Here is a 22,309-nt window from a genome sequence, read left to right as displayed (position 1 = left end):
AACAGTGTCAGTCACACATGTTTTCAAGCTTCCTACAGGTTTGGGGGCTGGAGTTTGCTTCTGACCTGCCCAGTAGCCGGGAAGATGCTTTGCCACCAGGTGGCCGGGATCCACCGGCACCCGTATCTTTGGCCCTCTGGATACTGCCAGGCTCATCATCTAAAATCTCCCCGCTTCCTTCGCTTCCTCTTCCTTTCTGGACGCGCCGAAATTATTCAGACCATACCCATGAAAGAGAAGACAAAAATCACTTTGGCGCCCCCTATCTCCTTCTTAATAGGAAGGACTAAAAGGCTCTCGAGTGCTTCCAAAGTCCGTGTTAGGAACCGAATCTGCGTGGGCGACGGCGCTCCAATTGCGTTTCTGGCGAAGGTCGGAATTTGGCTCGGTCCCTTGCAATGTTTCCAAGGGAAGGTTCGTACAATCGTGACAGTCCCTGGCAGCCGCTCAGCCCGGGACTTCGGGCTCCACTCTCCATTGGCCAGCCATCCGTGTGACGCTCCGGAGGCGGGGCCTCATCAGCTGTTTGCGGGATGCCCCGAGCGGGCGTATTTTGGAAACAATACCGCGCGGTGCAGAGTGGCCTCCACCCGAGCCTGCCCGCCTCCTGCTGCCGCCGCCCCTGTCTGCGCCTCCCGCCGCCCGCTGCTGCCCGGTGAGCGCCTGGGCGGCCAAGGGCCGGGCGGAGTTGGATCTCACCTCCTTGGGGAAGTGGGGAGAGGATCGCCCTGCGCGTGGGGGCCCGGGAAGGGTTGGGCAGCGGGTGTCTGGAGTGACCATGGACTGGGGCACTCTGGTGTGGGAACGGGGTACAGAACCCACATGTAGGTGCGCTGCTCCACGAAGGAATGTGGGGCTAGTAGCATTTGAGTCTCTAATGGCTTGGGTCCAGGTGGGCAGGGGAACCTGCGCTTCCCCGCTGAGCAGATCTGGGCGCCCGAGAATGGCCCGGTCTCTGGATCTGACATTGGGGTAGGGCAGGGAGTTGTGGGACGTCCTACATCCCTGCGGAGTCTGAAGGCTCCTCTCCTTAACAGCTGGGCTTTTCCCCCCTCCTTCCCAATTGAGTTTGGGCGCCAAGCCCCCGAGTGCTCGTCACGCTGGACCCTGGCACGGAACCCTGGCATCACGACTCGGAGGCCGAGATTCTCCCCTGGAGTCACCCAGGTCTGCTGTGTGTTGTGTGAGTGCGTGAGTGTGTGTGTGTGTATGTGTGCGTTCCCAGATTTTAGCCCTCGAAGAGGTTCAGAATGTCTGGCTACTGCCTTCTCCTAGGAGGAGGAGGCGGAGTCTGAGTTCAGCATCCCTGTTAGCGTCCTTAAGGGCTGGGAAGGCTCCAGCAGGTTTTAGGTCTCCTTGCTAGGACTACTTCTCTGGTAGTGCACTTAGGAAGTGCCCTCCTGCTGCCTGTTTGGACACCACCTCTTCAGCTCGGGGGAAGGGGAGAAGTCGCTTTACTGTATCCCAGTTTGCACTTGATCTTGCCCAGCACCCCTCTGAAGGCTCCCACCTGCAGAAGAGCCATCTGTAGTTCCTGTGGAGAGTGGGAAGGGTCCCCCTAGGCTGGCAGACCCACACCCTCTGGCTGCACCTCCCCCACTGTCCAGTGCAGGCAAGGGCTGAACTTTGGGGCTTTGCTGGGAGGGGGTGGGAGAGGTGATAAGCTTCAAAGGAAAAGCCAAGACAATGACTGCTGCTTGCTGTTGGCTTTGGAGGGCCCCATCTTAGGTTGGGATTGCCAGCTTGCATAGAGGAGGTGGAAGGGCAGGAGGGGAGCCCCTGCCAGGTGACTGAAAGGGCAGCGTTTGGTCCTTTCTGCAGGATTCCTTGTTTCCTGGCACTGATAAACTAGTTCTCTCACACCTTTTAGGAAAACACTGTCCCAAGAACACCATGTGCCTTTTTTTTGCCATCCAAATGCTCAGGGAAGAGGTCAGGATAGGGACCATAGATAGCTCAAGGACAGGATGGGATGGAGGGAGAGTTGAAGCAGGAGCCTTAAAGAAAGCTTGCATTTGAGAAAGCCATGATTCTTGAATTAACTGAGCTTCCTCTAAGTACTTTACCAACTCAAAGACCATTTGGCTTGTTCTTCAAGGGCAAGAGACTGGAAGACAGAATTCCCAGGGGACCTCTAATTGACTCTGGCAGTGACAAACACCATCTCTCCGTATCCTTAACCATTCAGGTGGTTGCTTTTCTGACTGCCCCAGAGACCCTGAGGGGTTCCTGGTGTGTGTAGGTGACTGACTTTGAGTGCAAGAAGCTGGGTGACTGCAAGCTCATACTTCCAAGAGCCATCAAGTGGCGCAAGTGGAACTTCATTATCACCAAGAAACTCATATCAACAACCTGAGTTCAGGCCACAAGTGAAGTCACAGAGAGAGGGCTGAATTTCACTTCCTTCTATGAGGCAGGTTGTACACATCTCAGGTTCGGCACTGGCAGGAATGGTAGGCTGTGGGGAAGGATTTGAAGTTGTGGAGATTAGTGACTCCACACTGAGCTGGAGAATTCTGGGCACTTTGCTGGATGCCAGACCTCTCCTCTCGGCTAAGCTGTGGTAGGCAGATAGCTCTACTCTGCTGAGAGGGCAGCTGCAATGACTAACTTGGGTTTTTCTCCCCCTCTCTCTCCCAGGACACACTCTTACCACATCGTTGAGCCTGTTTGTTGTGTTGAGCAAGCAGCGGGTGGAGACTAGAGTCTTGGGCGGGGCTTAGCAGGTTTGGAGGGAACCTGGCCGGGCTAGGATTGCTGGCTTTTGTTTTTGCTGCCCAGCCTGGAGCTCTGCTCAGACTGAGATGAGAACTTGATGGTTACTCCTCAGGCCAGCAAGGGGGTGTGTGTGTGGTGAGCACTGTGGGTACAGCCAGTCACAGCACCCTCTGCCCTCCCACAGCCACTCACAGAGGCTAGTCTTGTTGACATTTCTCCAGGTACCCTCAGTGCTTGTAGCAGCTGACCATACCCCTGCTATGGCTGAGAGTCAGTAGCAGTCCAACTGTGCCTGGGTCAGAAGGAGGCTGAGGGGAAGGTGGCTCCAAGTGGGTGCAGGGAAGAAACATGGAGAATCCTGGAACTGCGAGGCAGCCCACATTTGGGGGCAGGTGCTTTATCTGTAGGGTTGGCAATGCTTTATCTGTAGGGTTGACTGTCATCAGTGCCTGAGCCCACTTCTCCACATAAGAAGGGGGAGCAGGAAAGAAGGAAAGGGAGGGAAGTCCTTCCAGGTAGAGCCTGGGTGGGGTCAGCCTCCCGGATGCCTGCATTGCACCCTCACAGGGGAGATGGAGCCACCCCAGTGTGTGGAGGAGCTGGAGGATGACGTATTCCAGCCAGAGGATGGGGAGCCGGGGACCCAACCCAGGAGCTTGCTCTCTGCTGACCTGTTTGCCCAGAGCCAGCTGGACTGCCCCCTCAGCCGTCTGCAGCTCTTCCCTCTCACGCACTGCTGTGGCCCTGGGCTTCGACCCACCAGCCAGGAAGACAAGGCCACCCAGACTCTCAGCCCAGCTTCCCCGAGCCAGGGTGTCATGCTGCCTTGTGGGGTGACTGAGGAGCCCCAGCGACTCTTTTATGGTGAGTGCTCTTAGCCTCAGGACTCCTCCCTTAGAGACTGGGGGAAAAGAGGGGACTTTCCCTCCCCAAACCTGCTCTTTGCTATTTCCTTCCCCAAATTGAGCAGCAGGGGCTATTGATCCCTCTTCACCTGCTGTCTCTCTGCTCATATACTGCTTCTTGCCTGTGCTCCTCAGGCCACAAGCAGGACAGGTTGCCTTGCCATTTTTCTGCTCATTTGTCCCTTCCTGGAGGGATCCTTGGATCCCTGTTGGGGATCTCCTTGGGTTGGAAGAAGGGCACCTGGGTCTTGGCTTTTACATATTGTGGCCTGTTGAGTGGCCCAGTCTTTTGTGTCGTAATAGTGATGTACCTTCCGTAAAGTGGCTAGTGTTGCCCTGGAGAAGGCTGGGGGATCTGTGACTCGCTGTTGACACTGAAGGGGAAAACCCAGCTTGTTCTGGGAGAGAAGTTTCCTGGAGGCAGAAGGTCCCCCGCCCCGGTTGTCACTTGGGACTTTCTGTGTTTGGAAGGGGAACTGGAGAAAGAGGTTGGGCATGCCTAGGCTCACTGCCAGCAAAGGGGCTGTTTCCAAGGCTCAGTCAGATAAGACCCCTTCATTTGTGGGCTTCAGTGGTTGGTTTTATTAGCAATTTGCCCTCCTCTGGCAAAAGGGCAGGGTTACATAGCCAGTGTTCTTCATTTAGCACAAAGCTTATGGAGGGAAGGGTGGTTCAGAGGCTATCTTGCTGGGTCTGATGGAGCTGATTGAGGAGACGCTGCAATTATTCCCAGAAGGAGCTGCCCTGTAGGACAATTCAGGCAAAGTAGTTCTGGCAGGAGTCTGAGAAGATGGATAAGGCAGGCAGGCCGGGAGGAGGGAAAGACGGGAGCAGGCGGGCGCCCCTAGCGGCAGCTCGGTGACCAGCACTTGATCAGTGGGGAGAGCAGGTCTAGATGTCTGGCCCGGGGCTGGCTCCAGAGAGCAACTTGGCTAATCTGTGGCTCAGAGGAGTCTTCTTTCCCCATGTTTTTGTGCCACTGCCCAGAACTTCAGGACCTGAAACCAGCCTTTCTCTGCTACACTAAAAAATGAAGTTACTTTCTGATTTTCTTTCTCTGTCTCTTGCTCTACTCAACTCAGGATCTCTGGAGAGCTGCCTCTGATGTTTTCCTAGAGAAGAGCTTCAGCCTGCTACTACCATATGAATAATGAATAATAAATTGTGGTCAAGCATAGCTGGGTAAATAAGGACAGAAGGTTGGCAAGTTCAGCCACACTTATTACCTTTGCCATGGCACTGCCAGTGAAGGGAGGGCTGAAGGGAAGCCTGGCATCAGCTTTCATACTCTCGGGCAGCAGGCAAGTCAGGCTGTCCACATTTGGCAGAGTGCCCTGAGAAAGGCAAGCTCAGTTCCTCTCCCTTCCCACACTAGAGTCTACCCTTGACCCCGGGTCTTGACCAGGGGTGGCAGGCATGGGGAAGATGGGGCAGTGGTGGAGCTTGCTGAGATGTGGGCCCTCTGTCTTTGCAGGCAATGCTGGCTACCGGCTCCCCCTTCCTGCCAGCTTCCCTGCAGGCTTGCCCCTTGGTGAGCAGCCCCCTGAAGGGCAGTGGCAACATCGAGCAGAGATACAGATTGCCCGAAAACTCCAGTGCATTGCAGACCAGTTCCATCGGCTTCATATGCAGCAAGTAGGCACTGGGTCTTGGTTGGGGGAGGTGGTGTGCATCTGCTGGGGCTATGGGGCTGGGGCCTGCCTCAGCAACTCCGTCTCTGCCAGGCCCCACGTTTAAGGCCCCATGTTACTGTGATTCTCATGGACTAGAAATCGAGAATGGGCCTGGCTGGATGAGTGCTCTTGCTCTCACCTCTGAGATCCAAGCTGTTTATCTGCCCACTTTCAGCTCAGACCCCTGGGAAATGCTCCGATCTCTTCTGGAGAATGGCGTAGCTTCTTGCAGCCTTGACTGACACACTATCTCTTATTGAGTTCATCAGTGGGAGATGGTCCCTTGCAGACCTAAGGGGAAGATTTTCATGGTGCTGAGGAAAACTGGACAGTCGGAGGTACCTGGCTGCCGTGCAATGGGAAATGGGTAACCGAGGCCTGGTCGGGTCTGAGTTGGGGAAAGTGGTGGAACCGGTTGTAACCCGACACTTTCCAGCTGGGGAGGCCGCTCCTCATTGTCTCTGTCTGGAAACCAGGGCCGGGACTCTGGAGAGTGTGTACCTCAGAGTCTCTCCAGACCAGCGACCGGGTGCTCGGCAGGCAGCCTGGCACCAGCCCGCCAGGGCGGAGCATCGCGTGTCAGTGGTGCTTGTGGCAGAGCCCATCAACAAAGGCGGCGGCCGGCGGGCTCGTGTGGAGGAGCCCTCCGTGCCTCCGGGCTGGAGGCTGCCTGGCTCTGCATCGGCAGTCTGGCCCAGCCCCTGGGCACTTAACCCTTCCTCCCTGGGCTGACTTTCTGGATGGCTGCCAAGGCGGGGAGAGGAGCCTGAGGCTGGATCCCTGCTAGTACAACCACCACTGAAGCAAAGTCATGCCACCTGGAAATGAACACATTCCCTGCCTCTGGAACAGTGTCCTTGCCTAGTCGGCTGTGTGTGTGTGTGTGTGTGTCCTTGCCTAGTCGGCTGTGTGTGTGTGTGTCCTTGCCTAGTCGGCTGTGTGTGTGTGTGTACAGTGTCCTTGCCTAGTCGGCTGTGTGTGTGTGTGTGTGTGTCCTTGCCTAGTCGGCTGTGTGTGTGTGTGTACAGTGTCCTTGCCTAGTCGGCTGTGTGTGTGTGTGTGTGTGTCCTTGCCTAGTCGGCTGTGTGTGTGTGTGTACAGTGTCCTTGCCTAGTCGGCTGTGTGTGTGTGTGTGTGTGTGTGTGTCCTTGCCTAGTCGGTTGTGTGTGTGTGTGTGTGTGTCCTTGCCTAGTCGGCTGTGTGTGTGTGTGTACAGTGTCCTTGCCTAGTCGGCTGTGTGTGTGTGTGTGTGTGTCCTTGCCTAGTCGGCTGTGTGTGTGTGTGTACAGTGTCCTTGCCTAGTCGGCTGTGTGTGTGTGTGTGTGTGTCCTTGCCTAGTCGGCTGTGTGTGTGTGTGTACAGTGTCCTTGCCTAGTCGGCTGTGTGTGTGTGTGTGTGTGTGTCCTTGCCTAGTCGGCTGTGTGTGTGTGTGTACAGTGTCCTTGCCTAGTCGGCTGTGTGTGTGTGTGTGTGTGTGTCCTTGCCTAGTCGGCTGTGTGTGTGTGTGTGTGTGTGTCCTTGCCTAGTCGGCTGTGTGTGTGTGTGTACAGTGTCCTTGCCTAGTCGGCTGTGTGTGTGTGTGTGTGTGTGTCCTTGCCTAGTCGGCTGTGTGTGTGTGTGTGTGTGTGTCCTTGCCTAGTCGGCTGTGTGTGTGTGTGTCTATATCTGACTGTATATCAGGAAATCAAGAGAATAATTAATCCACCATGACTGGGCAGACCCTGAGGTTAGACCTGGAAATTCAGGTGACCAGAGGAGAGCTATTGATAATAGGCTTGACTTGAGGACCAAAGCATGGCCAGCACCTGGCAGGAGGTGGTGTGGGGAGACAGAAATTGAATTTAGGTTTCCTGAGATCCAGCCATAAGGGGTTAGTCTCTGCCAAGGTGAGAGTCTCTGCCAGGGGGTTCTGAGGGACACGTGGGGCTAGACCTGGTCCTGGTGGGTCCCCCAGTCCCTCAGGAAGGGAGGGTGGCCCTATGCTTAGGTAATAAGGCAGCCTGGCTGTCTCCTCTGGCTCCAAGCTCCAGCCCCTATTCCCTCCTTTGATTGTTCTGTGGAAACTTGGCTTAGGGTTTTCCCTTCAGTCCACTCTGATTCTTGATTTCTGCCTCTTGGCCTTCTTCCTACCCATTCACTTTACTCTGGTTGTGTAGGCCTGTGGTTGGCCTGAGCTCGCAGCTCCTAGCCCCAGTGCTGCAACTGAGAGGACACAGTGGCTCTGGGTTTCCTGGACTCACCCAGGGGACTACCTGGAAGGCAGTTTTCTGCATTCCCATTAGACCTGGTCTCTCTCAACAGTTGTTTCCCAGAATGTTCCGCCATCCACTGGTGAGCCCTTATAGGCTTGGGAGCAGGCTGGAAGGCCTCCTTTGCCCAGTTGAGCCCTGGCACAGGACTAGAACTCAGCCCAGGGCCATTTCTTCTCAACTCAGTCCTGCACAGGAGAAGCTGGCCCTGATCCCAAGGTCTGACCCTGCCCTTTGCTGTTTGGCATCACTGACCCCAGTGCAGAGCTGTCTCTTTGAGGGCCTGGTTCAGCTTGGGAGGAGGAGGGTCAGAGCCACAGAGTTGGAAGAGAACTAGAGGAGAGTCTCCCCAGCTCTGCACCTCCTCCACTGCTTGCTCCTGACTTCCCAGTGCCCCTCACCATCCTGCCAGCTACCTTCTCCTACCGTGCAGTGGCGGGAGGCTGGCCAATGAGGCCTAGAGCTGGTTTTCCCAAATTTTCCATCGCAAAGAGCCAGGCTTTTTGTCCATGGGAGTCTTCTTACTTTTATCCCCCTCCTCCCCACTCACCCTGCTCACTTCCCTGGGAGCCCATCCTGTGGGAAGGACTGGGATCATGGCCATGGGCAGATGGAGTGCTGGCATGTGTAGGGCCTTTTAGCAGCTAGTTTTAAGAAGTGAGTCATTTTCTGAACTTGATTACAGTATAAACTAACGTCTAGATATTTCGTATCCACACAAAACTGTTGTCACTCTTACATTCTTATCCTTCATCTTCTTTCCCTATTCCTTCCCCTCATCTTTGCAAGCAGGACACTGAGGCATAGGGGTGGAAGTAATTTAGGGTTAAGTCTCGAGGCTTCAGATACAAAGTCTGAAGACCCAGGTTTGAATGCCTGCTCTGCCAGCTACCAGCCACTGGGAAGACACTTGATCTAGCATAGCCTATTTCCTCTTCTGTAAATTAGACCTAATGTCACAGAATTTGGTCATGAAGATTCAGTGAGAAAATACCTATCTGAGTTCCAGGCACACAGTAGGTATTCTTTAATGCTTGTTTCCTTTGTCGCTATAATCCTGATCATCCCCCACATTTGTTCTTGTCAGTTCAAAGTGCATCTTCCAGCCCACCTGTCCAGCTAGTCCCTAAGCAAAGCTGCCTCCTGTGGGCTCCCTTCCACCTACCCTGTTCAGAGAAATTGACTTCCAAGCTATTCACTTATGGACCTTGTCCTTGTATATTTCTCCTGGGGGAATGATGATCGGTCTCCATCATTGTGGATTGAGTTTAGATAACCAGGAAAGACAACTCAAGACGCAGTAAGAAGGTTGAAGGGGCCTGGCCATCTCCTCTCTTCTCAGGTCTGGGATGGTGTCCCAGGGCCAGACAGTGGCCATGGGTCCCCGAGTCCTGTAGGGAAGGTGAAGCTTCTGCCTTTTGGCCCTGGTTAGGGACCTCAGTTATTCTATTTTTTGGCCGCATTAGGCTTGTGGGATCTTAGTTCCCTAACCAGGGATTGAACCAATGCCCTCAGCAGTGAAAGCATGGAGTCTTAACCACTGGACTGCCAGTCATTTCCAGTTATTCTTTTTCTATATGAGGGGAAGCCCTAGGAGATGTGGAGCACAGGGAAGGGTGTGATGATGGTAGTGAATTATAGGATGGCATTATGGCAAAGTGAGTGTGTCAGCATGACCCTAAAGGCAACATGCTCCAAATTCCCCCAGTGCTGGTTATTGCGGGCTGGAAACTGTCCCAGCATGTTTCTCGAGGAGCTTGCTGGATGGAGGTCTAGCCTGGCTACCCATGTAATCTGTTCAGGATGGCTTCTCTGGACCAATGGGCAAGGATTGGAGACAGAAGCTGTGCTTGCTGTCAGTGCTTTGGGTCTCCAAAGCAGCAAGAGAGTTGGTGGCAGGGTGAGTGGAGATAAAAAGCCTTTCCAAACCTGGTGACACACCCCTAACTTCCTCTGGCTGGGTCAGGAGTGAAAGATTCCCCTCTTTGCTCCTTTGTGAGCTTAGCTTAGCTGCAACACGTGATCTGTGGTGGTCTGGTGACCTTAGCGTACCTTGACCTTGGCTCTGTGATGGTGCCTTGGTGTTTCTTGTCTGTCCACCTTCTTCAGGGAACGTGGCAGTACAGGTTTACTTCCTCCCTGTGCTCAGGGGCTGTTCTGGCCCAGAAGGTGACTCCCAGCTTCTTTCCATTCCCCTTGCCGTGGTCTCCTCCAGCATGAGTCAAAGAATGGAGAGAAGCTGGTGTCCTCTCCCCTTAGGAAAGTCTCCTGTCCCAGTGGCACCATTTTGAACTTTGTGGGGTATTTCTGGGCAGTGTTAAGAAGCCAAGAATCTTTGGGGGGAAAAAAAAGTGGCTACTGGAGACCATCGAGTGAGTAAAGCTATAGGAGAATTGAAATTCTTGTTGGAAGTGGCTTTTTCACTTGGACCAGGAGTGGCTCCATTCAGAAGAGTCAGATTTGGAAATTCCCTGAAGAGTAATTAGACTTTATGGAAAATGAGATCTGAGAAAAATTTCAGCCACTCAGTGGAAACCATCTTTATTTGCAAGGTCAGAGAAAGGATCCTGGAGTTAGACATAAAGTCTGGTTCAAGTCCCAGCTCTGTCCCTTACGAGTTCTGTGTTCATAGACAAATCATGTAACTAACTTATCTGAGCCTCAGTTTCTCATACACACCTTGCAGAATTGATGTGAAAGCCCTTTGGAAATTGTAATATGTTTAACTATGAATTCCCTGGTGGCTCAGTAGTAAAGAATCTGCCTACAGTGCAGAAGACCCGGGTTCAGTCCCCGGGTTGGGAAGATCCTCTGGAGAAGGGAATGGCAACCCACTCCAGTATTCTTGCCTGGGGAATCCCATGGACAGAGGAGCCTGGTGGGCTACAGTCCAGGGGGTTGCAAAGAGTCAGCCACAACGGAGCAACTAACATACAATAACTGTTAATGCCTAGACAATTTAACACTTTTGAAAATGGGTTTTAGGATTTTGTTTGGGCCTGGTTTTGGAGTTCTTCAGGAGCTGTTTTGGAAGTTGTACCTGAGCTGGTATTTTCCTGGTTTATTAACTAGTGACTTCTCTGCCAGCAGCCTGGATTTTTTTGTTCAGGGAGCCCCTCACTGCTTCCTGACCCTTTGGCGTGCTCTCCTTGTTGGTGAGTGGTTTTCTGAGTTCAGACTATGCCTAATAAAGTTGTTCAGGCTCTAGATGGGGAAGCCCGGGGCAGGAGCCCCAGAGATACTTTCTCGGGTAAGAAGGGTCCCTAGGAGCCAGCCCCGGAGTGGGAGGTGCCCCTGGGACAGTTCCTGGGGAAGAGTGAGGCTGGGGGAGGGGCCGTGGAGAGCGCTGTGCGTGAGAGCCAGTGCTGGGGCTTGGGGGCCCAGTGTTTGCGCTGCGGCTGGCTCTGTTTATATCGCTCGCTATATTTAGCTTCTGAGTCATCAGCGTGGCTGACTCGAGCCGAGTTCCCCACACAACTCTGCACCTGACTACTCTCTCTTCCAGGAGAAGGGCCTTGTAGTTCCGGATAGCCCATTCCCTCCCCACCAAGGCAAGCCATGGGGATGGGGTTGGCTTGGGGTTTTTTTTTTTTTTTTCCCCCCTGGGGCAGGGAGGGTGATGGGAGGGAGGGATTTGGAGGAGGCATTAGGAAAGAAAGACAAAGAAAAAAGCCTGGTTTGCCTTTTGATCTGTGTCTGGCAACCAAGAGGGCATGTTCCATGACCAGTACAAAAACAGCCAGTGTGTGGGGTGAGGAGAAAAGTCTGGCCTTCGGTGCTCAGCTTTCCCATCCTGTCCAGGGAGTGGCCCCGGGCGGGATGAGAACAGTCAGCTGCAAAGGCCTCAGGTTGGGAGGTAGAGCCTTGGGGGTTTCTTCTTCCACTCCTTGTAGACCCACAACGGGCCTGCCCCCTCCTCACTCCCCTCTCTCCCTCACTTTTTAAAAATAATTGTTTATTTTTTAATTGAAGTATAGTTGCCTTACAATGTTGTGTTAGTTCTGCTCTATAGCAATGTGAATCAGCCGTATGTCTCCCTCTCTTGTGACCAGAGCGCACATTCCCCTCTTCCTCTCTGAGTTCTTAAGAAGCTGCTCAGTAGTTTGAAGGAGCTGTTCTCAGACTGGGGAGACAGAGCCATCCCTAGGGGAAGCTGGGTCAGGGCCTCGGTGCTTCCTGTCTCCAGGCCACGGAGGGGCAACCCAAGGCTCTGGGGCATGGGTGGCAAGCACAGCCGGATCCCCCACCCCCAGGGACTGAAGCCGGTGGCCTCCTCTCATGTTAGAGGAAGCCCTCCTATCTTGGACTGAGCTGGGCCCAGGCTGCCCTTTTGGGAGAAGCAATTGGTGTTGCCATGGTGGCGACTGGTGGCTTCAACGTCTGTTAGTGCTGCTGGCTGAGGAAGCTCTTGGCGAGAATTTTTTTCCTTCTCTGTTTTGCCACGTTGCTCGTTCCTCGGTGTCTGGGTCAAAAGCAGTCTGGGACAGGAGGCTGACAGGGCCCATGGGGCTGCCCCGGGAGTCTCAGAATTCCTTGCCCAGCTTGGCAGCCTGGAATTCTGAACCCGGCTGCCTCTGGCTGCCATGGCCCATCTCAGAGTGGAAAGTCAGGGATTCCCCCAGAACTTCATGAGCCTGCCTAGAAAATAGTGTTCCTGGGGCAGGTGCTCTGAGCTGAGGGTGTCGAGGGAATTGCTCCACAAAGTCGAGTCTGGAGCAGGTTTCCCTTGTCCTCACCACGGAGTGGGGAGCTGCTCCAGGTAGCCATTGGCCCAGTGCTTTACAGATACTTCTCTCATTAAGCACCACAGCAACATTGTACTTCGATACCTCATTACCCCCATTTTATTGGAAGCCGGGGCTCCGAGAAGTGGGGTAACATGCCCATGTGACATTGTTGATCCTAAAACCATGGTCTTCCCATCACCTACCCCTGCTCCTCAGCAGGTGCAGCCCAGAAGGTAAGAATCTGATGGAGTTCCCACTCTCCACCCCGGCCCAGCTTTGCCTCCTGTGAAACTGAGTTCTTGTTTTTCTCCCCTTCAGACTGTCAAATAATTGAAGACAAGGCTTACAGCTTGCTTATCTTTGTGTCCTTCGTAACTCTTAGCTCAGTTGGGTACCTGATAAAAGTTTGCTGAATCAAACAGAAACATCTTCCTGACTTCTTTTATGTGGAATTTTCCTGAAGTCTTCCTTAGCTCTGTATTCCTGTTGTCAACAGCAAGGCTTTGTGCTTCAGCCTAACCATGGTCGGTTTAGAGTTGATGGGGAAAGGAAAGAGGTGCGGTAGGAAAACGGCATTTTATAGAGAGTGTATTGCCCTATATTTTAAAAGAAACTGAGCATGGTTTCAGACAAGCATCTGAAGTTAACATTTCAGGCCAGTTTTAGCTTTATTTCTGTTTGATCTTCAGTTAGCTCTGCCTCTGAAAGGTTTATTGTCTTTCTAGTCCACAGCATCCTTACTAAATAGTTAATGATCTGGAAACAATTTCTTTAAACATAACTAAGGGAGGGCAGTTAGGTGGTGATTCTGTTTGAACAGTTAATATCATTTTCATAATGTGAATAAATACACTGTAATATTTTAGTGAAAGAACACAGCTCTGGTGTCAGGGATCTGAATCACCCCCTCCCAACTAACGTTAGGGGTAACTTTTCTGAGCCTCTGCTACCCCATCTGTAAAATGGGATTGAAAATAATACCTGCCCTTCCTATGGCCCAGATTTTTGTGAAGAGCAAAAGAGATGATAAGAAAGCATTCTAGGTATGAGACTGTTATAAACTGATCTGTTTGGTCAATTTGCATTTTGCGTGTTTTGTTCTTTGAAATCAGAGCTACAGTGTAGCTTTGCTCCTTGCCCAAATTCTTTGGGGTGAATTAGCTCTTGCTGGAGCATCTGGTACACTGGTGACACAGAGTCCCCAGAGGGTGTGAATTGGATACGAAGCGGGGAGAGACGGAGGGAGATTCTTATCAGGGGAGGGCAGGGAACACTCTTTGTGCTTAGAGCAGGGGCCATGTGGGATGAAACAGAGTTTGATATGTGTAATACAACCTTGTCAGACACTGCAGCCAGCTCTTAAAAAAATAAAAAAGCCTTTAATAGTTGGGCCTCTCTCTAGGCAAGAGGCTGATCCTATCACTTCAAGTACATCTTCAGACCTGGCCAGATATCAGTTGTTCCTGGCTTCAGACAAGCAGGTTATCTTGGAATGCTGACTTTTATATAGTCAGTGCAGTGTGCTTGTTGTATACCTACTGTGTGCCCTACGTGTTCCCCGTCATCCAGGATGAATTAGTCACAGTGCCTTGCGCACAGTGGGGTGACTCCAACACTTGTCAGCTGACTGCCTTCATCCGCTGACCACAGAAGGAAAATGGGGCTGAAAGGAGAACCCCGGGTCTCTCATCCTGGTTGTGCTCTCTTAACTGAAGAGAGCATTTTTATCCACCATGTGAGCACCCCTTCCTTTGGGGCATTCACCTTGATTCTTGCCTTCTATGCCTTGGTCCTACCTTCTGGGCCAAATTTGAGAGCTCTGGTGTACACTTAAATTCCCATCAGCTTCCCAACTTCTGAGCCCCAGTCTTCTACCCCTGAGGACACCCTGGCTATGCATTCTGGGAACCCGCCTTCTTTGTAGATTCCCAAACTCGAGGGGTCCCAAGCAGCTTGGGAGAGCCGAGCCTTGTGCCAAGTTGTTAGCACTCACTGGTGTCAGGTGAGGTGCCAGGTGCCTGAGAGCCAGGGGCCAAGCGCACTCTTTCCTGGTTCCCTTTGCTTCTCCCTCTCTCCCCCACACCCTCTCCTAGAAGGATCCCGCTCTGGTGTTTCGGTGTCTTTGTGGACCTCATCCTGTTCAGTGAATGTTGATGGCCTTTCTTCTTACTCTTTCTCTCCCTGGCCTCCCTTCAAGTCCTTTTCCTTTCCTTTCTAGTCATGTCGTTTTTTAAAATTTTTAAAAAACATTTTATTTATCGTTGTTCTTCATAATCAGGGCATTCTTTGGTTCTCTTACTATGTGGCAATTTGATGTCCTTTCAGAAAAGGGCCTCCTGGGGCTTGCCCTGTGGCGGGAGAAGGCTCGATGGAGTATGTGTGGCATTGCTCATGCTTGCAGAAAGGGTTGCTGGGGCAGTAGATGGTTTCCCAGGCCCTGGTCTTGCTGGGCAGCCTGCTTGACCCTGCACTAGGCAGCCTGTTCTCCAAGCCCACCCAGACCCTCCACCAGGCTGGATTTAGTTGTTGGAGCTCTGAGTTATAATCCTGAAGGTGATTGTGGGTGACAAACTCCGAATCACCAAGCTTTACAGTTGGAAATCACCTCAGTGGTTTCCAAATGCCTGTGTGGCCTGGCTGCCTTAGAAGCACCTGGGCAGGATTAACCTCCAGCTTCGCCAAGTCATTATTCTGGTGGGAGGAGATTGAAAGAGACTAAAGAAAATACCAAATCATGAAATGTTTTCTTCTAGGCTATAGGATCATGAGTGATTTTATTTTCTCCTTTCTAATTTCTTGTATTCCAATTTTTCTACAGTTGTATTATTTTTATGACTAAAATAGACAAGAGATATTACTTCTGATTTAAAAAGATGTCACTCAGGGAAGCATTTCAATATACAAATTCGTGGGCCCTTCCCTGAAGATTCTGCCCCAGTTGTTCTGGGCGAGACTTGAGGACTCTGTATTTACAATAGCACCTCAGTGGGTTCTGTGACATAGCAGGTATGGGAACCACAAATACCATACCTGCACTTCACCTATGAGGAAAGGGAAGACTCAGGCTGGCTGGTGAGAGAACGCAGCAGACAGGTCCTCTGATTCCAGGCCCCCGGGAGCCACCCACTGTCTAGAGTGCCTCCTTCCTGATTCAGGAGCCCTGAGGCCTGTCCCAGGCAGAGACACAGAACCTAGGTCCTTCCTAAGGCCGGTCCCTTGTGGACCTAGGCCAGTCCGTGTCTCCCAGCAATGTCTCCACCTTCCAGTCTAATGCCACTGTCTTCTGGGTCCCTAGAACCTGCCATGATTAGAGTGTGGATTCTTTCTTGCTTTATCTGCAAAAACCATGGGCCCAGGAAGTTACCCAGAGTGGTAAGTGGCCTCCACTAGGGGAATGGGGAGAGAGTGAGGCCTGCGGAGATGGCATTGGTTCAGGCCCCAAATCATAGAACTGTGATCTCCCTTCCTTGGCCCTTGAGCTGTTTTGAGACGATTTAGAGAACAGGAAGATGGAGGGCCTGCTCTGGTATAAAGGTAAGTGATAGCACTTGGAGCACAGTGGTAATGAATAAAGACATTGCTCTAGGGCCAGGTGGTCTGATTTAACCCAGTCCCTGCTACTTACTAGCTATGTAGCCAGTTGCCTAACTCTCTAAATGGTCTCATCTGTAAAATGGGCATGATAGTATATACATGTGTCATAGGTTGTTGAGAGGATCAAAGGAGCTTAATGTGTGTAGAGCAGTTCTTCTAATACTCTAATGTGTCTTAAAGTCACCTGGGGATCTTATAACAGATTCAATAAAGACTTTAAAAATGGCCCATATAAAAAAAATCTTTAAAAAAAAATGCATTCTGATTCAGTACATCTACGTGTCTTATAAGCTCCCAGCTGATGCTGAAGCTGCTGGTCCGTGGACCACACTTTGAGAACCAAGGACATAAACCAGAACCTGACACACTCAGTTTACAGTGACTGTTTGGATCGTGGTTGTTATTGTTACTTGGCCTTTTCAAAGAGGCACCTGAGGAGCCTCTAAATTCCAGCAGACTGGCCTCCCTAGAGACCAGTCTTTTCCTGGATTTTCCTCCTATTCCACCCATGACCTTTGCACCTGTCCTGGGTAGCAACTGGGGAGGGGAGACAGGAGGAGGGGGTGCTCTGTCCAGCTGCTGCAGGCAGGCCTGAGTCTTCAGGTTTGCAGCTGAGTCTGTTTTCACGCTGCTTTACTCTAACCAGATTTTGTTAAGCCTGGTGTGTTTCCTCTTTTTACTCGTCTTTGTTTACAAAACACAAGGAAGCCATCAGTCTCTGCAGTCTGCCAGGCCTCCTCTGTGGCACACCCTGCCTTCCCTCCCCTTCCTAGCAGGAGCCGTGCCTCCAACTTTCTGGGTTTTCCAGTCTCCCCTTCTGCAGGGAAAAGAGCAATGCTGTTGCTACAGATGGGGGGTGTGGCTGTCGGGGGGGATACAGATACGTGACAGAGCCCTGAGGTCAGCCTCAGTTGACATCTCACCTCTCCTCTCTCTCTGTGGCCTCAGGCAGGGTGACAGGGAACCCAGCAACCTGCCCAGTTGCCTGGGGACAGGTCAAGGGGGGTCAGGGCCTGACGTCCCTGGGAAGCTCTGGGAATCCAGGAGCTCTGGGGACTTACTTTCCAACTCTGCCACTGACTTACTCTAGCCTCTTCTCAGCTGACTGGGAGTTGCCTGGTGGGGGCCGGGGCTGTGGTTAAAGACTGGTTAAAGACTGCAGGGGCTCCAGCTCCCCCTACACACGCACACCTCACATAAACGTGATTGCTGCCCAGGCAGCCGCAGCAGTCCAAGTCCAGCCTCTGTGCTGGCTCACTTTTTGCACACTAGGTTTTTATTCCCCTGTCCACTGAGAACCCCGTGGAGAGGGCCCCAGCCTCATCCTCCTGCCCTGGCAGATAAAGAGAGAACAAAGACCGCCTCTCCCAGCACCCCTCAGTCCCCTCCAGGCCTCTGCCAGTACCTGTGTGGGTGGGGCACCAGCCACAATCCTGTGAGTCACCGACCCCTGACCTTTGCCCCAAGCTTCCCTGCCTGACAGTAGGACCTGGGATAACCTCCAGAGAGTAGTGTGCATTCTTTGTTTTTGTTTTGTTTTCAAGTATGTTCTTGCTTAACGTTTAATTGGCTCCAGTCAGTAGGAAAGCGCTCCAAGAGGGATTATTTATGGCTTACTGTCAAGAGCAGCTATAAAAAGGGCAGCGCGGAGCTGAAGATGCTGGGAAGGGAGAGAGGGCAGGCGCCCAAGTGTGTGTGTGTGTGTCTGTGTGTCTGTGTGTGTCTGTGTGTGTGCGTGTTTGCACTGGATGAAATCAGATTTTTGCTGCCTCAGCAGTGTGGTTTAAATGGAAGATTAACCCTTTGACCTTCACAGTGTCAAATCACTTGCAGATGGAGGCTCCCCCCCTTTCCCCCTTGTTCTCTGTGTTACTTTGGAGTTGGGGGAGAGAGGGGGGCACTTCTTCTCTTTCTTTCTGAAGAAAGTTTGTTGTTCGTGCAGCTGAGGTTTGAGGAGCTCAGGAGCCAATCTGATTAAAAGCAGCACTTGGCTAAACTCTGGAAAATCCTGCAAGCAGGGGAAAAAGTTTAATCCTCTTGTGCACAGTGCATAAAGAGCCTGGTCTTTTCTTTTTAACATTCACACTGCAATTGTATATGGAGAACTCTGCTATCTCCCCCTCATTGCCACTTCTCTCATCACTCCCCCAAATCCCCTATGTCCCCGAGTTTGTTGTCCTGATGGGATTAAAGTGCTGCTCTGGGACGTGTGGATCTGAACTTCTGCACTGGAAATGATAAGCTGTCATCTAAGGTCGCATTTAGGAGTTACATCATCTTTTTTTTTTTTCTTTTAGCACCAGCAGAACCGAAATCGCGTGTGGTGGCAGATCCTCCTCTTCCTACACAACGTTGCTTTGAATGGAGATGAGAACAGGAATGGGGCAGGTCCCAGGTGAGGCTGGGCTGCCCCCTTCGCATGGGCACCATGGAAGGACATCGACGAGGACTGATACTGCGTCTTGTGAAGTTGTTGTTTTGCGTTTTTATTTTTAAAATTTCTCTGTGTACATAAGACATACCCAAGCAGGACCTCTTTCCCCGTTCAGGGCCTCAACCAGGAGTGGGGGCCTTCGTCAAACACTGTTGAAATAGAGGCTGGTGTGTCTGTGACGTGGAACCTCCTAAGGGCTTGGACAAGTAGATCCTTCTGTCATCTGTTGTTGAAGACGACCAGGTAGTGATCTCCCACGAGTGGACTGTAGTTTTCCCACAGGAACTTAAGAGATAGGAGCCTGGATTAGCCTTGTGGTTCCACCAAACCTGTCAGCCTTCCACCGTGAATGGAGCCCCTATCCGACGGGTCACATTGCTTTAACCACCCCCCCACCCCCCAGGGCCTCAGCCAGGGGCTTTCCAGCTGTGCATGGCAACTTCACTAGGTTGGTCAGCCAGCTCCATGTCTGGGCTCTCACTGGGCCCAGCCATCGCCCGCCCCAAGGGCTCAGGGATTCTTGCCCAGCCCCTGTCATCTCCAGCAGACCTCAGGGAGGGTTGGGTTTCTCCATGGACCCTCAAAAAGTGCCGCGAAAATGAACCAAACTTCTGGGTAGGCCTCACGTCTGCCTTGGTCCCACTTGGAAGCCCAGGATTGGTCCTGAGGTGCAGAACCACTGCCCACTCTGGCTGCCCAGGACTGGCCAGGTGTCAACCATGGAGGAGCCAAATAGCCAGTCAATGTGCTGTAGCCAGCAGCTGGTGCCTTTGTCGGGTCTTCTTTTGAAAGAGCCAGCCAACAGACTGCGTGCCACCCCTAACAGCAGCACTCTAGGGCCGGAAGAGACAGGACCGGACTGTGGAGGTGCTGGGAAACCAGGCGGCCATCCCACCCATAAGAGTAGGCCCTAGAGGAACCCAGACCCCTTGGTTTCCTTGGAAACCAGTTACCTCCTCCCTTTTATCCCCATTCCTTTCTCACACCTAGTGGGATCCAGGAAGAAGCCAGCATAGTGGCTTTGTCAGCTGAAATCTGTCTTTTTGAGTAACAGACCATGATCAGAGTGAGGAACTGTCAAAGCTGGGTGCACATTTCCCGTCTTCCTTCAGCTTCCAGCCAGGCCAGAAAGGCAAGCTCTGGAACTCAGCAGGATCACCACTGCCTCTGAACTCCTTCTTTTCTCTCCCTGCTGTGGCACTAATGGAGAGAATTTAAAGCAGCCTGCCTGGCAGCTCTGAGAGCAGACACAGGGAATCTGAAAAGATGCAGGGAATCTGTTAACTAGACACCTAGAAATTAAATTATCATTTTTTCATATGTGAGCAAAGTTAACATTGGTGCTAACGGTGAAGCAAGGCCCGAAGAAAAGATGGCTTCCCTGGGCAGAGAAGGCCCCAGGGCTACCCACGGAAACTGAAGGAGTCCAGAGCATATCTCTGGACTTGCAAGTCCAGAGCTCCTGAGCAAGTCCCAGCTCCTCTGATTGTGCAGAGAGGAGGTCTTCGTTATCATTGAAGGACACACTGATCTGGATGTACGGTCAGGCAGGTTGTTCACTGCACAAGGGCACCGGCAGAGGAAGGTGATGGAAGCTAGAATCTAGCCCATGCTCTGCTCACTAAGTTGCATGCCCTAGTGTCGGGCTGTGTCCACTTACAGGAAGGGTGCCTTTCCTAATTTGCACAAAGGTACCCTATGAGCTCACAGTGGCTTGAAGAAGGACTTCAATCTGTGCATCAGCCTTGGTTTTGTTCTGCTTGGATATTCTAGAGGTATTACCTACCTATTCTTGACCAGAATTGTATTCTCAGGGTGTGTACCATGGTTTGTCTGCTAAGAAGATAGGTTCCTTCTTTTAAGAAGGAACCCAGGGAACAGGCATGGAGACTGGTGCTGGGATAGGCTGACCATTGTGAAATCCAGCCTTCTCTGTGGGTCTTCACACCATTTTTTTTGATGTGCATGGGACATGTGTTATTTTTCCTTCTCCTGGACCAAGGCTGTGACTGGCAGGGTGCTGGTATACCTTGAGTGGCACACATAAGAAAACAGGATTATTTTTACCAGCCACTTTTACCTCCTCTTAGCAGACTTTCCATGTAAGCTGAGTGAGAGCGCAAATAAATGGTCCAGGCCTTGGTGCCTAGGCAAAGCCATTGGCCTCAAGAGACCTTGCTGGGCTGAGCAGGATGTCCAGTGGCCTGTCCTGAGAACTGAGCCCACAGTCTGAGAAGCTCAGTTGAACACTGCACCTGGGGCTGGGTCGAGGGTGGTCTGACTGCACTGTCTCCATATTCCATGAAGCCAGGAACTAATTCACTATCCTAAACAAGCCAGAACCAAATGTGAAACGCCCCTCCTTGCCTTCACGCCAGAACCCAGCAGGTAGAATAGTCCCAGGAGGAAGAGGTTCCTCCTGGCTGGCTGTTTTTAATTGGTGTAGTGATCTAGACTGGCCTCTTCCCCCTCTGCCTGGTGACTTGGTCTGAACATTCCTCAAGTTCAACCTCAGGAGACCCGTCCCTCGCCCTGGGCTCCCTCTCCCCAGCCCCCACCCCCAGGAGCTTGGCTGTCTCCAGTGAAGGGGTGGAGAATCAGTTAGAGGGAGGGAGAGTCTGACCTGGCTCCTGACCTGTAACGGACAAAAGACTTGTGGAGCTTTTGTGGTTTGCTGAGGGTGGGGTTCGGGAGAGGGACTGGAAACTCTTCCCTGGTAGGAATTGCCCTGGAGGGAAGGGAAGCCTGATGTTCAGGGTCAAAACAACTCTCCTCATGAAGAACCCCGGAGTAGGGGCTTCTGGAAAGTGGTAGAACTAGGGAGGGAACCCCCTCAGGCCAGCTGTCTGACTCACTCAGACAGTTCCTGGACTCAGCTGGCCCTCTATGTTTGCCTGCTTCAAAGCCTGGACTGGTGGAAGGCTGCCCCTGGGGCCTTTTCTTTCTTAGTCCAAGGATCACCTTCCTCAAGCTCCCAGGGCAGGGGGCTTATGTGACAGGCATGTCCTGAATGCTCAGAGGGGCCCAGCTGACTTGTCTCTCTGTCCCCAGTAGCCCAGCCTCATTCAAGGATGGGTTGGACATGGCAAGGAGGGACATGGTCCAGCCAGGGCCTCCTCCACTTGGGGGCTGGGGAGCCACTGTGATTGTCCTGGTTAGCATGCAGAAAGTTCTGATGAAGTGGGGTGGGGCAAGTGAGGGATAGCAGAAGCAGACACATCGGCTCTGTGGGGGCTTCTGCACATTGGTGCTGCAGGGTCCCTCTGTGTGTGGGTGGGGACAACTTGGTGAGAGACCACTCAGGCTGACCCCTTAACTCATTAGCCTGTGAAGCCTCCTGGGGACACTGAGCAGTGGGTGTCCAAGACTGGTGGGCACTTTGAGCCTTGAGGGAACAGCAGAGCAAGCCATGCGCTTCACAGATGTATCAGCCTCTCGGGCTGAAGGTGCTGAAGGCTGCAGGCTCCTAGTCTGCGCTGCCCTTCTCTCTGCTCAGCAGACCAGCGCCTCTCCCTGCTCTGTGAGCATTGTCCAGCAGGTTGCTCCCTCCCTGGGTCCACAGGGCTGTGTGGGGAGACCTAGTGAGAATGTAGCATTTTGTCCCTCCCAGGTTAGCTGTCCTGGGTTCACTGCGCTCTGCCTCTGGGAGAGAGACAACAGAAGAGAGGGAGGGGATGGGAACTCATTGTTTCTAAACCTGTACCGAATATTTGGCTTTGTGTTCTTCACATGCATATATGTGTATATATCTTTATCCCCATCAATTGGTACAGTTTTTAATAAAACCATTTAAAGCAAAGCTGGTCTTTTCCAAGGTGTAGTCAAAATGCAAGGGGGTCTGTTAACGGATTAGAGATTCCCAACTTGCTTCTTGCTGCCCTCATGAATGACACCCCTCCCCCACCACCCCACCCCCGCCCGGGACCCCAGCTTTTGTCAGGACTTCCTTACCTTCTTAGGGTAGTGAAGAGACATTCTGATCACACAAGAAGCACAGCAGAGGCCCCAT

The 22,309-nt window shown here is 52.3% G+C and overlaps 1 protein-coding gene across 9 annotated transcripts; it reads left to right on the top strand.

Annotated features, from left to right (window-relative positions):
* The first annotated feature begins 528 nt into the window (after positions 1–528).
* On the top strand, positions 529–22,209 carry BMF (Bcl2 modifying factor). Of its 9 annotated transcripts, XM_065940802.1 has the most exons (6): positions 529–655; positions 1,038–1,167; positions 2,099–2,453; positions 3,286–3,582; positions 5,098–5,258; positions 18,164–22,209. In XM_065940802.1, exons 4-6 carry the CDS (start codon positions 3,291–3,293, stop codon positions 18,263–18,265), a joined length of 555 nt encoding a protein of 184 aa, XP_065796874.1. In that variant the 5' UTR covers positions 529–655; positions 1,038–1,167; positions 2,099–2,453; positions 3,286–3,290; the 3' UTR covers positions 18,266–22,209. The 9 variants fall into 9 exon arrangements, with proteins under 9 accessions (XP_065796874.1, XP_065796871.1, XP_065796873.1 ...); XM_065940799.1 differs by lacking the exon at positions 2,099–2,453; XM_065940801.1 differs by lacking the exon at positions 2,099–2,453 and having other exon boundaries at positions 2,641–3,582.
* Positions 22,210–22,309: the final 100 nt, after the last annotated feature.

This window comes from Muntiacus reevesi, chromosome 7 (assembly GCF_963930625.1).
Source record: "Muntiacus reevesi chromosome 7, mMunRee1.1, whole genome shotgun sequence".
In the NCBI taxonomy this organism is placed as follows: Eukaryota; Metazoa; Chordata; class Mammalia; order Artiodactyla; family Cervidae; genus Muntiacus; species Muntiacus reevesi.
Note: the sequence above shows the minus strand (reverse complement) of the source record. Positions and strands in the feature narration are given on the sequence as shown.